Below are 15,307 nucleotides of genomic sequence, written 5' to 3' on the forward strand. Positions count from 1 at the left end.
ATTTGTATTTTTGTCTGTATTTGTATCTGTGTCTGTAGTTCTGTCTGTATCTGTATTTGTGGCTGTATTTGTGTCTGTATCTGTATTTTTGTCTGTATTTGTATCTGTGTTTGTATTTGTGTCTGTATCTGTATGTGTCTGTATTTGTGTCTGTATCTGTATTTTTGTCTGTATTTGTATCTGTAACTGTGTCTGTATTTGTGACTGGATCTGTATTTGTATCTGTATTAGTGTCTGCATTTGTATCTGTGTCTGTATGTGTCTGTGTCTGTATTTGTATCTGTATTTGTGTTATTATTTGTGTCTGTATTTGTATTTGTATCTGTATTTATGTCTGTACTTGTGTCTGTATCTGTATTTGTATTTGAATTTGTATTTATATCTGTACTTGTGTCTGGATTTCTGTCTGTATCTGTATTTGTATTTGAATCTGTATTTGTGTCTGTATCTGTATTTTTGTCTGTATTTGTGATTGTAGTTGTTTGTGTGTCTGTATCTGTATTTTTGTCTGTATTTCAATCTGTAACTGTGTCTGTATTTGTGTCTGTATCTGTATTTGTATCTGTATTTTTGTCTGTATTTGTGTCTGTGTCTGTATTTGTATCTGTGTCTGTATTTGTGTCTGTGTCTGTATTTGTATCTGTATTTGTGTTATTATTTGTGCATGTATCTGTATTTGTGTCTGTATTTGTGTCTGTACTTATGTCTAAATCTGTATTTGTATTTGAATCTGTACTTGCGTCTGTATTTGAATCTGTATTTGTGTCTGTATTTGTATTTGTATCTGTATTTGAATCTGTATCTGTATTATTGTCTTTATCTGTATCTGTATTTGTGTCTGTATTTGTGTCTGCATTTGTATTTGTATCTGTATTTGTGTCTGTATTTGTATCTGTGTCTGTATTTGTGTCTGTATTTGTATCTGTGTCTGTATTTGTGTCTGTATTTGTACCTGTATGTTTATTTGTGTCTGTATTTGTATTTATATCTGTATTTGTGTCTATATTTGTGTCTGTGTCTGTATTTGTGTCTGTATTTGTCTCTGAATCTGCATTTGTATCAGTATTTGGATCTGTATTTTTGTCTGTATCTGTATTTGTATCTGTATCTGTATTTTTGTCTGTATTTGTATCTGTCTGGATTTGTGCCTGTATCTGTATTTGTGTCTGTATTTGTGTCTGTATCAGTTTTTGTGTCTGTATCTGTATTTGTGTCTGTATTTGTGTCTGTGTCTGTACTTGTGTCTGTATCTGTAATTTTGTCTGTATCCGTATTTGTGTGTGTATCTGTATTTGTGTCTGTGTCTGTATTTGTATCTGTATTTGTGTCAGCATTTGTATCTGTCTGTATATGTCTGTGTCTGTATTTGTATCTGTATTTGTGTTATTATTTGTGTATGTATGTGTGTCTGTATTTGTATTTGTATCTGTATTTATGTCTTTACTTGTGTCTGTATCTGTATTTGTATTTGAATTTGTATTTATATCTGTACTTGTGTCTGTATTTGTGTCTGTATCTGTATTTGTGTCTGGATTTGTGTCTGGATTTGTATCTGTATCTGTATTTTTGTCTGTTTTTTCATCTGTGTCTGTATTTGTGTCTGTATCTGTATTTTTATTTGAATCTGTATTTTTGTCTGTATTTGTATCTGTATCTGTATTTTTTTCTGTTTTTTTTTATCTGTGTCTGTATTTGTGTCTGTGTCTGTATTTATGTCTTTATCTGTATTTGTATCGGTGTTTGTATCTGTATCTGTATTTTTGTCTGTATTTGTGTCTTTATTTGTGTCTGTATCTGTATTTGTATTTTTGTCTGTATTTGTATCTGTATCTGTGTTTGTGTCTGTATTCGTGTCTGTATCTGTATTTTTGTCTGTATTTGTGTCTGTGTCTGTATTTGTATCTGTATTTGTGTCTGCATTTGTATGTGTCTGTATTTGTGTCTGTGTCTGTATTTGTATCTGCATTTGTGTTGTGATTTGTGTATGTATTTGTGTCTGTATTTGTATTTATGTCTGTACTTGTGTCTATATCTGTATTTGTTTTTGAATCTGTATTTGTGTCTGTATCTGAATTTGTATCTGTGTCTGTATTTGTATGTGTACCTGCATTTGTGTCTGTATTTGTATTTGTATCTGTATTTGTGTCTGTATTTGTACCTGTATGTTTATTTGTGTCTGTATTTGTATTTATATCTGTATTTGTGTCTATATTTGTGTCTGTGTCTGTATTTGTGTCTGTATTTGTGTCTGTGTCTGTATCTGTATCTGCATTTTTGTCTGTATTTGTATCTGTGTCTGTATTTGTGTCTGTATTTGTATCTGTATTTGTGTCTGTGTCATTATTTGTGTCTGTATCTGTATCTGTGTCTGTATCTGTATTTCTATCTGATTTTTTGTCTGTATTTGTGTCTGTATCTGTATTTGAATCTGTATTTCAATCTGAGTTTGTGTCTGTATTTGCGTCTGTATCTGTATTTGTATCTGTATTTGTGTTTGTAGTTGTTTGTGTATCTTTATCTGTATTTTTGTCTGTATTTGATTCTGTATTTTCTATCTGTAACTGTGTCTGTATTTGTGTCTGTATCTGTATTTGTATCTGGATTTTTGTCTGGATTTGTGTCTGTGTCTGTATTTGTATCTGTATTTGTTTAGTTATTTGTGTCTGTATCTGTATTTGTTTTTGAATCTGTATTTCAATCTGTATTTATGTCTGTGTCTGTATTTTTGTCGATATCTGTATTTGTGTGTGGATCTGTATATGTATCGGTATTTGTATCTATATCTGTATCTTTGTGTGTATTTGTATCTGTGTCTGTATCTATATTTGTGTCTGTATTTGTGTCTGTATCTGTATTTGTATTTGAATCTGTGTTTTAATCTGAATTTTTGTCTGTATTTGTATCTGTATCTGTATTTTTCTGTTTTTTTTTTTTTTTATCTGTGTCTGTATTTGTGTCTGTATCTGTATTTGTGTCTGTAACTGTATTTGAATCTGTATTTTTGTCTGTTTTTTTTTTAATCTGTATCTGTATTTGTGTCTGTATCTGTATCTATATTTGTATTTGAATCTGTATTTGTGTCTGTATTTGAATCTGTATTTTTTTTCTGTATTTGTATCTGTATCTGTATTTTTGTCTGTTTTTTTTTATCTGTATCTGTATTTGTGTCTGTATTTATGTGTGTATCTGTATTTGTATCGGTGTTTGTATCTGTATCTTTGTCTGTATTTGTATTTGTGTCTGTATTTGTGTCCCTATCTATATTTGTGTCTGTATCTGTATTTGAATCTGTATCTGTATTTTTGTCTGTATTTGTATCTGTATCTGAGTTTGTGTCTGTATTTATATCTGTATGTGTATTTGTGTCTGTATCTGTATTTGTGTCTGTATCTGTATTTGTGTCTGTATCTGTATTTTTTGTCTGTATTTGTATTTGTATCTGTATTTGTGTCTGTGTCTTTATTTGTATCATAATTTGTGTCTGTGTCTGTATTTGTATCTGTATTTGTGTTTGTAGTTGTTTGTGTACCTGTATTTGTATCTGTATCTGTATTTTTGTCTGTATTTGTATCTGTAACTGTGTCTGTATTTGTGACTGGATCTGTATTTGTATCTGTATTAGTGTCTGCATTTGTATCTGTGTCTGTATGTGTCTGTGTCTGTATTTGTATCTGTATTTGTGTTATTATTTGTGTCTGTATTTGTATTTGTATCTGTATTTATGTCTGTACTTGTGTCTGTATCTGTATTTGTATTTGAATTTGTATTTATATCTGTACTTGTGTCTGGATTTCTGTCTGTATCTGTATTTGTATTTGAATCTGTATTTGTGTCTGTATCTGTATTTTTGTCTGTATTTGTGATTGTAGTTGTTTGTGTGTCTGTATCTGTATTTTTGTCTGTATTTCAATCTGTAACTGTGTCTGTATTTGTGTCTGTATCTGTATTTGTATCTGTATTTTTGTCTGTATTTGTGTCTGTGTCTGTATTTGTATCTGTGTCTGTATTTGTATCTGTATTTGTGTTATTATTTGTGCATGTATCTGTATTTGTGTCTGTATTTGTGTCTGTACTTATGTCTAAATCTGTATTTGTATTTGAATCTGTACTTGCGTCTGTATTTGAATCTGTATTTGTGTCTGTATTTGTATTTGTATCTGTATTTGAATCTGTATCTGTATTATTGTCTTTATCTGTATCTGTATTTGTGTCTGTGTCTGTATTTGTGTCTGCATTTGTATTTGTATCTGTATTTGTGTCTGTGTCTGTATTTGTGTCTGTATTTGTATCTGTGTCTGTATTTGTGTCTGTATTTGTATCTGTGTCTGTATTTGTGTCTGTATTTGTACCTGTATGTTTATTTGTGTCTGTATTTGTATTTATATCTGTATTTGTGTCTATATTTGTGTCTGTGTCTGTATTTGTGTCTGTATTTGTGTCTGTATCTGTATTTGAATCTGTATTTGTGTCTGTATTTGTGTCTGTATTTGTCTCTGAATCTGCATTTGTATCAGTATTTGGATCTGTATCTGTATTTGTGTCTGTATTTGTGTCTGTATCAGTTTTTGTGTCTGTATCTGTATTTGTGTCTGTATTTGTGTCTGTGTCTGTATTTGTATCTGCATTTGTGTTGTGATTTGTGTATGTATTTCTGTCTGTATTTGTATTTGTATTTATGTCTGTACTTGTGTCTATATCTGTATTTGTTTTTGAATCTGTATTTGTGTCTGTATCTGAATTTGTATCTGTGTCTGTATTTGTATGTGTACCTGCATTTGTGTCTGTATTTGTATTTGTATCTGTATTTGTGTCATTATTTGTACCTGTATGTTTATTTGTGTCTGTATTTGTATTTATATCTGTATTTGTGTCTATATTTGTGTCTGTGTCTGTATTTGTGTCTGTATTTGTGTCTGTGTCTGTATCTGTATCTGCATTTTTGTCTGTATTTGTATCTGTGTCTGTATTTGTGTCTGTATTTGTATCTGTATTTGTGTCTGTGTCATTATTTGTGTCTGTATCTGTATCTGTGTCTGTATCTGTATCTGTATTTCTATCTGATTTTTTGTCTGTATTTGTGTCTGTATCTGTATTTGAATCTGTATTTCAATCTGAGTTTGTGTCTGTATTTGCGTCTGTATCTGTATTTGTATCTGTATTTGTGTTTTTAGTTGTTTGTGTATCTTTATCTGTATTTTTGTCTGTATTTGATTCTGTATTTTCTATCTGTAACTGTGTCTGTATTTGTGTCTGTATCTGTATTTGTATCTGGATTTTTGTCTGGATTTGTGTCTGTGTCTGTATTTGTATCTGTATTTGTTTAGTTATTTGTGTCTGTATCTGTATTTGTTTTTGAATCTGTATTTCAATCTGTATTTATGTCTGTGTCTGTATTTTTGTCGATATCTGTATTTGTGTGTGGATCTGTATATGTATCGGTATTTGTATCTATATCTGTATCTTTGTGTGTATTTGTATCTGTGTCTGTATCTATATTTGTGTCTGTATTTGTGTCTGTATCTGTATTTGTATTTGAATCTGTGTTTTAATCTGAATTTTTGTCTGTATTTGTATCTGTATCTGTATTTTTCTCTGTTTTTTTTTTTTATCTGTGTCTGTATTTGTGTCTGTATCTGTATTTGTGTCTGTAACTGTATTTGAATCTGTATTTTTGTCTGTTTTTTTTTTTTATCTGTATCTGTATTTGTGTCTGTATCTGTATCTATATTTGTATTTGAATCTGTATTTGTGTCTGTATTTGAATCTGTATTTTTTTTCTGTATTTGTATCTGTATCTGTATTTTTGTCTGTTTTTTTTTATCTGTATCTGTATTTGTGTCTGTATTTATGTGTGTATCTGTATTTGTATCGGTGTTTGTATCTGTATCTTTGTCTGTATTTGTATTTGTGTCTGTATTTGTGTCCCTATCTATATTTGTGTCTGTATCTGTATTTGAATCTGTATCTGAGTTTGTGTCTGTATTTATATCTATATGTGTATTTGTGTCTGTATCTGTATTTGTGTCTGTAACTGTATTTGAATCTGTATTTTTGTCTGTTTTTTTTTTAATCTGTATCTGTATTTGTGTCTGTATCTGTATCTATATTTGTATCTGTGTCTGTATTTGTGTCTGTATCTGTATTTGAATCTGTATTTCCATCTGAGTTTGTGTCTGTGTCTGTATTTGTGTCATTATTTGTATCTGTATTTGTATCCGTATCGGTATTTTTGTCTGTGTTTGTATCTGTGTTTGTATTTGTGTCTGTATCTGTATTTGTATTTTTGTCTGAAATTTAATCTGTATTTCAATTTGTAACTGTGTCTGTATTTGTGTCTGTAACTGTATTTGTATCTGTATTTTTTTCTGTATTTGTGTCTGTGTCTGTATTTGTGTCTGCATTTGTATCTGTGTCTGTATTTGTGTCTGTTTCTGTATTTGTATCTGTATTTGTGTTATTATTTGTGTATGTATCTGTATTTATGTATGTACTTGTGTCTGTATCTGTATTTGTATTTGAATCTGTATTTCAATCTGTACTTCTGTCTGCATTTGTCTGTATCTGTATTTGTGTCTGGATTTGAATCTGTATTTGAATCTGTATTTGTGTCTGTATTTGAATCTGTATTTTTTTTCTGTATTTGTATCTGTATCTGTATTTTTGTCTGTTTTTTTTTTATCTGTATCTGTATTTGTGTCTGTATTTATGTGTGTATCTGTATTTGTATCGGTGTTTGTATCTGTATCTTTGTCTGTATTTGTATTTGTGTCTGTATTTGTGTCCCTATCTATATTTGTGTCTGTATCTGTATTTGAATCTGTATCTGTATTTTTGTCTGTATTTGTATCTGTATCTGAGTTTGTGTCTGTATTTATATCTGTATGTGTATTTGTGTCTGTATCTGTATTTTTGTCTGTATCTGTATTTGTGTCTGTATTTGTGTCTGTATCTGTATTTGTGTCTGTATCTGTATTTTTTGTCTGTATTTGTATTTGTATCTGTATTTGTGTCTGTGTCTTTATTTGTATCATGATTTGTGTCTGTGTCTGTATTTGTATCTGTATTTGTGTTTGTAGTTGTTTGTGTACCTGTATTTGTATCTGTATCTGTATTTTTGTCTGTATTTGAATCAATATTTCAATCTGTAACTGTGTCTGTATCTGTATTTGTATCTGTATTTTTTTCTGTATTTGTGTCTGTGTCTGTATTTGTGTCTGGATCTGTATTTGTGTCTGGATCTGTATATGCATCGGTATTTGTATCTTTATCTGTATTTTTTTCTGTTTTTTTTATCTGTGTCTGTATTTGTGTCTGTATCTGTATTTGTGTTTCTATCTGTATTTGTTTCTAGATCTATATATGTATCGGTATTTGTATCTGTATCTGTATTTTTATCCTTTTTTTTATCTGTGTCTGTATTTGCGTCTGTATTATTGTCATTATCTGTATTTGTATCGGTGTTTGTACCTGTATCTGTATTTTTGTGTGTATTTGTATTTGTGTCTGTATCTATATTTGTGTCTGTATTTTTGTCTGTATTTGTGTCTGAATCTATATTTTTGTCTGTATTTGTGTCTGTATTTGTATTTGTGTCTGTATTTGTGTCTGTATCTATATTTGTGTCTGTATCCGTATTTGTGTCTGTATCTGTATTTGAATCTGTATTTTAATCTGTGTTTTTTTCTGTATTTGTATCTGTATCTGTATTTTTTTCTGTTGTGTTTTTTTATCTGTCTGTATTTTCGTCTGTATTTGTGTCATTATCTGTATTTGTATCGGTGTTTGTATCTGTATCTGTATTTTTGTCTGTATTTTTATTTGTGTCTGTATCTGTATTTGTATTTTTGTCTGTATTTGTATTTGTGTCTTTATTTGTGTCTGTATCTGTATTTGAATCTGTATTTCAATCTGAGTTTGTGTCTGTATCTGTGTTTGTATCTGTATTCGTGTCTGTATTTGTTTCTGTATCTGTATTTTTGTTTGTGTCTGTATTTGTGTCTGTATCTGTATTTGTGTCTGTATTTGTATCTGTATTTGTATTTTTGTCTGTATTTGTATTTGTGTCTGTAGTTGTGTCTGTATCTGTATTTCAATCTGTATTTCAATCTGAGTTCGTGTCTGTATCTGTATTTTTGTCTGCATTTGAATCTGTATTTCAATCTTTAACTGTGTCTGTATTTGCGTCTAAATCTGTATATGTATCTGTATCTGAATTTTTGTCTGTATTTGTATCTGTGTCTGTATCTATATTTGTGTCTGTATTTGTGTCTATATTTGTGTCTGTATCTGTATTTGAATCTGTATTTTTGTCTGTATCTGTATTTTTTTCTGTATTTGTATCTGTGTCAGTATTTGTGTATGTATCTGTATTTGTATCTTTATTTGTGTTTGTAGTTGTTTGTGTATCTGTATTTGTATGTGTATTTTTTTCTGTATTTCAATTTGTAACTGTGTCTGTATTTGTGTCTGTAACTGTATTTGTATCTGTATTTTTGTCTGTATTTGTGTCTGTGTCTTTATTTGTATCTGTATTTGTGTGTGTATTTGTATCTGTATTTGTAACGGTATTTCTGTCTTTATTTGACTCTGTGTTTGTATTTGCGTCTGTATTTGTGTCTCTATCTGTATTTGTATTCATGTCTGTATTTTTATCTTTATTTGTGTCTGTATTTGTCTCTTTATTTGTGTCTGTATTTGTCTCTCTTTTGTATCTTTATTTGTATCTGTATCTGTATCTTTACTTGTATCTGTATCTGTATCCCCCCCGCCGATCACCACCAAAATTTAATCATTTCTTCCTTGTGCCAGCATCAACATTTCCTGAAAATTTCGTGAAAATCCATCCATAACTTTTTGAGTTACCTTGCTAAGAAACAAAGAAACACGCAAGCAAACAAACAAACCAGAACAGCACTCAGAGCGCAGACCTCCACCAAGACAAACAAACAAACCAACATGCATGCACGCACACAAAGCAAAGCGATCACAATACATCCTGGCGGATGTAATTATATCAAAATCAAGAAAAATAAAGAAAAATGTACCCTTTTCAGCAAAGGTAATGCTAACGGAATGTAAAAACAAGTGTGTCCATCCACTGTCATTGATCCAACTCCATGTGTTTTACTGGTGAATCCATGTTGTAGAAGATGACAGTGTTTCCATGGTAACTACAGAGCCTCTGAACGTCCAAATGAGTCATATCTAATGACCATGAAAAGATGAAGAACTGTATTTTACACCAATTATTGACATGTATTGATAGGATCAATGGTATTAAACAGTTTAGATCTGTAGATGGTTTGGGTCTGTATGGGTTAATAAGGATCATGTTGACAGAGAAAATGAGGCCTTCTGATTGGTCACAGCTCATGGATGTCTCTAAACTATCAGAGCTCTGGTCTCCATGGTAACAGGTCATCCAGGTGTACGTACGGCGGACGTCCTGAGAGAAGGCTTTGACCCAGGCGTACATCTTGATGAACTTGATGTAGCTGAGGATCTCGTTCATCTTCTGGACTCGGCGGTCGGTGACGGCCACGCCCCTCCTCCTGAAGTAGGCGGTCAGTCTGGAGCTAAACATCTGGAACAGGTGACATTCATACGCTTCAGTCCAGGTTTACTTCAGGTCTTAGACTGGTTCTTTAGATGTTTTCTCACCTGTATGGTCTGACAGACAACTGGGAGGATTTAGAACTATACATGTCAGTCAGTCTGTGGAGCTCAGACCGACGTCACTGATCTGTGGTGTCGTTACATGATTCTCATCATTTATTGGGATAAATGTTGCATGTTCAGGGTTTATTTTGTTTAGATTCGCAGCTGAAACGCATGGAAACATTTCAATGATTTGTTCTTTTACTCGATAATATTCCTGTACATTTTGATGTCGTTCCTAATCACCTAAAGCGCAGTAACGTCAACATTTTTTTCATAGTTTGATTTCCGCATTTATTATATTTATTTTTTTAACATTTTTTTGTATTTCATCAACTTGAGCCACAAACAAAAATATTTAGATACTCAATAACTCATATTTTTTCAACCCTTTCAATGCCATGTTTGTAATAGAAACAAACCGTATTTTTTGATGCAATAAACACAAAATACTTCTTTTTTCAATATCCTCCATAAAAATTTGTTGTTGTTTTTTTTTTATTCCTCCTCTCATATGTCTGTGATTAACACCAAAATTGGTTAATATACATTATTATTTCTTATTCTTGGTCAAATGTTAAATGCTAAATGTGTCAGTGTGTATTTTGTACTCACTTGGTAAAAGGATGTTAGAGTAGGAAGTTAACATTGTTTATAATGTGCTGATTTTAGTGGATGGATCAGAATTTAAAAAATCATGCAAAAATTAACTTTTGAATTCTGACCAAAAAATAAATTGAAAAATAATATGAACTTTTATAACGTGAAGTGCAAAGTGCGCAAAATAATGCTCACCTGGATAACAGAAAGGTTAATGTTTTACTTCTAGATTTGTGAAATGTTCTGAAGTATTTGTCATGTTCTGATCGTCATGAGTTTAAAGTCATGTGACCTCTGACCTTTTCGCCTTTTATTGAATAAAAGTTATTACATCCTCCAGAAGAACAGAGACATTGTTTTGTTTTCTCAGTGGAAAAAACAAGAACAAAGTTCGTTTTGGTCAGAACATCTCATATGTTCTGACCAACGTATGAACTCCTGGGAAGTCCTCTGCTTTTCCACATTAACCACGCCCACTTAAAATTTCTAAAATTTCTTCGACCAATCACATGACAGTTGTTGGACACCACACAAGAAAAAAGCTCTGTCCGGATGAAGTGTCAAGAATAAACTGTTAGAAAATGAGAAGAACACGTCCCTCTGTTCTTGTGGATGGAATAACCTTCACTAATCCACTCATTTCTGAATCAAATCAATCGGAAAATCAGGGAGCAGACGACAGACGTGTTGTTCTGATACGTCCTGTTTCATCTTTTACATGATTTTTCTTTCATTCCGTCTGTTCCATCTTTTACCAATAATGTAAAAGCACCAATAACCACCTGGTTTCTTCAACTTTCATTTCAGACATAAAAACCCATCTGAATCAGTTATGATATCGTGTACGAATGTGTATGAAGACGCCGACGTCCAGAGACCAGACTGTCCTCGTGGATACTGACCATGGTGGGGTAGAACAGGATGAACACGGCTGACCCCAGCAGGGACGTCGGCCCCAGGATGAACAGGTTGTAGGCCACGCCCAGAACCGCCACCAGGGGGCCTCCAGCCAACAGACTGCCCACCGCCGCCGCCTCGAACATCCGCTGACCGTCACTGGAACACATGTTCATCAACTGGACGGACAGATGAAGAGACGGATGGAAAGATGGACAATGAGACAGGTGGACAGACAGACGGACAGACAGGTAGATAGATGGATGGACAGACAGACAGACAGGTGGACAGGTGGACGTCAAGGCTGCGGTCACTATCAATGAACTGACTTGAAACCCTGAAGACCGGACTCACTTGGCCCATGGACTTGTCTCGGACGCTGCGGAGCCTCAGGATCTTGTGGAAAGCGAGGCTGAGGACGGCGCCCCTCAGGCGGCAGCCGGTCCGGTAGTTCAGAGCCCAGGTGAGAGCCAGAGACCAGGACCGGACCAGCTCTGTGGTCAGCAGGCCCAGAACCAGCAGGAGGCCGTAGAGGAGGTCCGAGTCCTGCTGCTGAGTGTACTCCAGGAGACGCTTCACCATGAAGGCCTGGGGGGGGTAAGGTTAACCTCAGACCGGATCAAAAAGGACTAGACTAGACTAGGACTGTTCTACAAGTACACGTTTAAAAACTCAGACTAGAGGTAGTCGATGAGATGGAGATGTTCTACAACAGGGGTCGGCAACCTTTAACACTCAAAGAGCCATTTCGACCTGGTTTCCACGGAAAAGACAACACTGGGAGCCGCAAACACTTTTTGACATCTGAAATGAAGATGTTAGCCTATATATACGGTAAATTCCGGACTATAGACCGCTACTTTTTTCCCACACTTTAAACACTGCGGCTTATACAACGATTTTACCAGTGGTGCCACCACGGTGGACCTCGGGGCCAACGCTGGGTGCCGGTGCACCGCCGTACCATGGCTCGGTGCCAGGTGCCGTGGCACCGCGGTGGTGCCTCGGCTCGAGGTGCCGGTGGTGCCGCGGCACCGGTGGCACCCAGTTGTGGCACCGCAGTGCCACGGCACCTGGCACTGAGCCGTAGTACTGCGGTGCCACGGCACCTAGCGTTGGCCCTGAGGTGCCGCGGCACCTTGGTCGTGCCATGGCACCTGGCATCATTGAATGTTCTATTTTCTTCAGATATTTTTCTTTTCTTAGATTTCTCCATACTTGGCCTACCTGGGGTTGAAAGTCTCGATAAATGTACGGCATTTTGGCGGGCTGTCGGAGAGTGTGACGCATATTTTGAGCGACGAAAAATAATACTATATATAATTTTATTGTAATATTTCGAGATCACAATAATCTTTCAATTTACAACTACAATTAAACTAACGAACAAACACAAATAAAATACTTTGTGCAGATATTGTGCAGTTTTGGTGTCGCAGGGCATTCCGCGCATGCCGGCTGACACGTCAAGTGCTGTCAAACGTCTCTGAAGAAGGCGAATGCTGATCACCGAAATTGCACAAGGTCTGAAGAAAGAAGTTAAAAACTTTGACTTAATAAGAAGACATGATACACGTTTCTGAGACAAATAACATACACTTCAATCGGACACTTATAATTTATTTTCCCAAGCCACGCAGAGCAGCAACATAAGGATGAAAGAGCCGCATGCGGCTCCGGAGCCGCGGGTTGCCGACCCCTGTTCTACAAACACCTTTGACCTTCATGATAAGTTCATCAAGTTTTCAAGTGTTCAGACTCTATTTTCCAGGTCATTTTGGTGAAACAACAACTCACAATAGGTTCAGTTCCACTTTGGTCATGGCTCCAGAGTGTCTGCATCACCTGCACTGGTACTAATACACTTCTGGTTTGGGGTTGGAACCAAAAAGAACTACAACATGTAACTACTTTATGGCATACGTCCCCCCCCCCCACACACACACACACACACACCTTCAGAAGACGAGGCAGGTCAAAAAAGTTGTGAGTGAAGTAAAGCTCCAAATAGGTTAAAGGTCATGACTGAAGGAGCAAGGAAAGCACAGAGGGTAAGAGTGTTGTCCACAGAGACAAAGACCAGACAGACTGAGAGGGACCAAATAAGAGGAGGGACTAGGGTGAGTATTGGCCCAGCTTTGACTGGAAGACGAGGAGGGATGCCCCTACCCATGGAGACCTGGACCTGGTACTGATGGACTAGTAAGGAGACCTGGACCTGGTACTGATGGACTAGTAAGGAGATGTGGACCTGGTACTGATGGACTAGGAAGGATACATTCTAACATAAAATCTTCTTCAGTTAATCTGTTTCAGGTTGTGTTATTGAAATCATATCCTTCCATTTTTGCTTGTACATCAAGTTATTCCAACAGGTCTTTCCAGTTTTATCAAGCCAGTAGCTAACATGCTAAACATTTTTTTGTTTATGATATTTTTAAAATAAAACAAAAATGTTAGTATAAATGCTGTGAGGCTACTTTACTTGACCTGAGGACATGGTTGAACACATTAATTGTCGTCTCAGGAAGTTTCCGGCATCAATAGCTTGTCAACAAATGCGCAAGTATTACTGAGATACAGATTTTACAACAGGTACAGACAATACCGTCTGTGCTAAAGTTCCATGGTGTTGCTTTGAGGACGAGGTTCTGGTCATTTGATCTATTTCTGGACATGTTGTGGTCTGGTTCTACTGGCCCTACCAGTCTGACTGATCCTCCTGGTCTGAATGGTCCTTCTGGTGTGACTGGTCCTACTTGTCCCTGTGGTCCTTCTGGTCTTAGTGGTCATCCTGGTCCGACTAGTCTGACTGATCTCTCTGGTCCGACTGGTCCGTCTTGCCCCTGTGGTCCTTCTGGTCTTAATGGTCCTACTGGTCTGACTGGTCCTTCTGGTCATCCTGGTCCTACTGGTCTGATTGGTCGTCCTGGTCCTACTGATCCTACTGGTCTGACTGGTCATCCTGGTCCTTCTGATCCTACTGGTCTGACTGGTCATCCTGGTCCTACTGGTCGTCCTGGTCCTTCTGATCCTACTGGTCTGACTGGTCATCCTGGTCCTACTGGTCGTCCTGGTCCTTCTGATCCTACTGGTCTGACTGGTCATCCTGGTCCCACTGGTCGTCCTGGTCCTTCTGATCCTACTGGTCTGACTGGTCATCATGGTCCTACTGATCCTACTGGTCTGATGTGAACTCACCGGTCCGCTGAATCCGGCCAGCTGGGTGACGGTCAGGCAGAGGATGGACAGGAGGAGCCGGGTCCGGCAGAAGGACCAGACCACTGAGCACAGAGAAGCCTCGCTGCCCTTTGACCTCTGCTCTTCCTCCCACAGCGCCGCCAGCCTGCGAACATGCACACACACGCGCGCACACACACACACACACACACACAAAAAACATCATGAGGGCTTATGGGTAATGTAGTCCACTGGAGTCAACAGTTTAACCAGAGCTCCTCCCACCTCATGCTGTTGGCATGGCAATTCTCCTGCGGTGACACGGGCCAGATGTCGGCCAATAGGAGCTGTCCTTTCTTGCGGGCGTGTACGACCAGAGGCGTGAGCCAATGAAACGTCATGAAGGAGAAGAGTCCAGCGCTGTCAACAGGATGAGCGCACCTGAAACACCAGACACACCTGAGCACACGGAGGTCGACACCAGACAAAACCACAGACAGACAAAACGGACTCGTACCTGCCGTCGTCTCCCGGGGGCGTGGCTTTAACTCCACCCTCCTCCAGCTCTTTACCATGGCAACCAGCTGATCTGTCCGCATCCTGAAAACACAGTTGATGAAACCAGATATGATCATGGACGAAAGGCAAGGCAGATTTATCTGGAGAGAACAGTTCATACACAGGACAATTCACAGTGTTTTACAAAAATGGAAAAGAGACAAGTTAAAAACACAATTAAAACAGAATCAATAAAACATAAATAAAAATCAATTCAAATAAAGGAAAAGAGCAGAGGTCGGATAAAACACTTTGAGTTGTTCTAACCAGATTTTTAGCTTTTAAAGTAACAGATTCCACATGACTGATGACACTTCCTGTTGGTTTTTGTGGGTCAAAGACAATGACGTCAGTCTGGTCTGAGTTTAGTTGGAGAAAGTTGTTTTGTATCCACACAGTGATCTGTTGGAGGATT

General features: G+C 36.3%; 1 protein-coding gene across 1 annotated transcript in view; it reads right to left on the reverse strand.

Annotated features, from left to right (window-relative positions):
* Positions 1–15,307, reverse strand: part of abcc5 (ATP-binding cassette, sub-family C (CFTR/MRP), member 5) — a 55,050-nt gene that overhangs the window by 27,737 nt on the left and 12,006 nt on the right. The window contains exons 3-8 of the mRNA XM_030152365.1: positions 14,852–14,934; positions 14,620–14,775; positions 14,356–14,500; positions 11,509–11,742; positions 11,160–11,333; positions 9,436–9,583 (exon numbers count right to left, since the gene is read on the reverse strand). Coding sequence (XP_030008225.1) covers positions 9,436–9,583; positions 11,160–11,333; positions 11,509–11,742; positions 14,356–14,500; positions 14,620–14,775; positions 14,852–14,934 — 940 coding nt within the window. The remainder of the gene's footprint in view (positions 1–9,435; positions 9,584–11,159; positions 11,334–11,508; positions 11,743–14,355; positions 14,501–14,619; positions 14,776–14,851; positions 14,935–15,307) is intronic.

Source organism: Sphaeramia orbicularis, chromosome 13 (assembly GCF_902148855.1).
Source record: "Sphaeramia orbicularis chromosome 13, fSphaOr1.1, whole genome shotgun sequence".
Taxonomy (NCBI): domain Eukaryota; kingdom Metazoa; phylum Chordata; class Actinopteri; order Kurtiformes; family Apogonidae; genus Sphaeramia; species Sphaeramia orbicularis.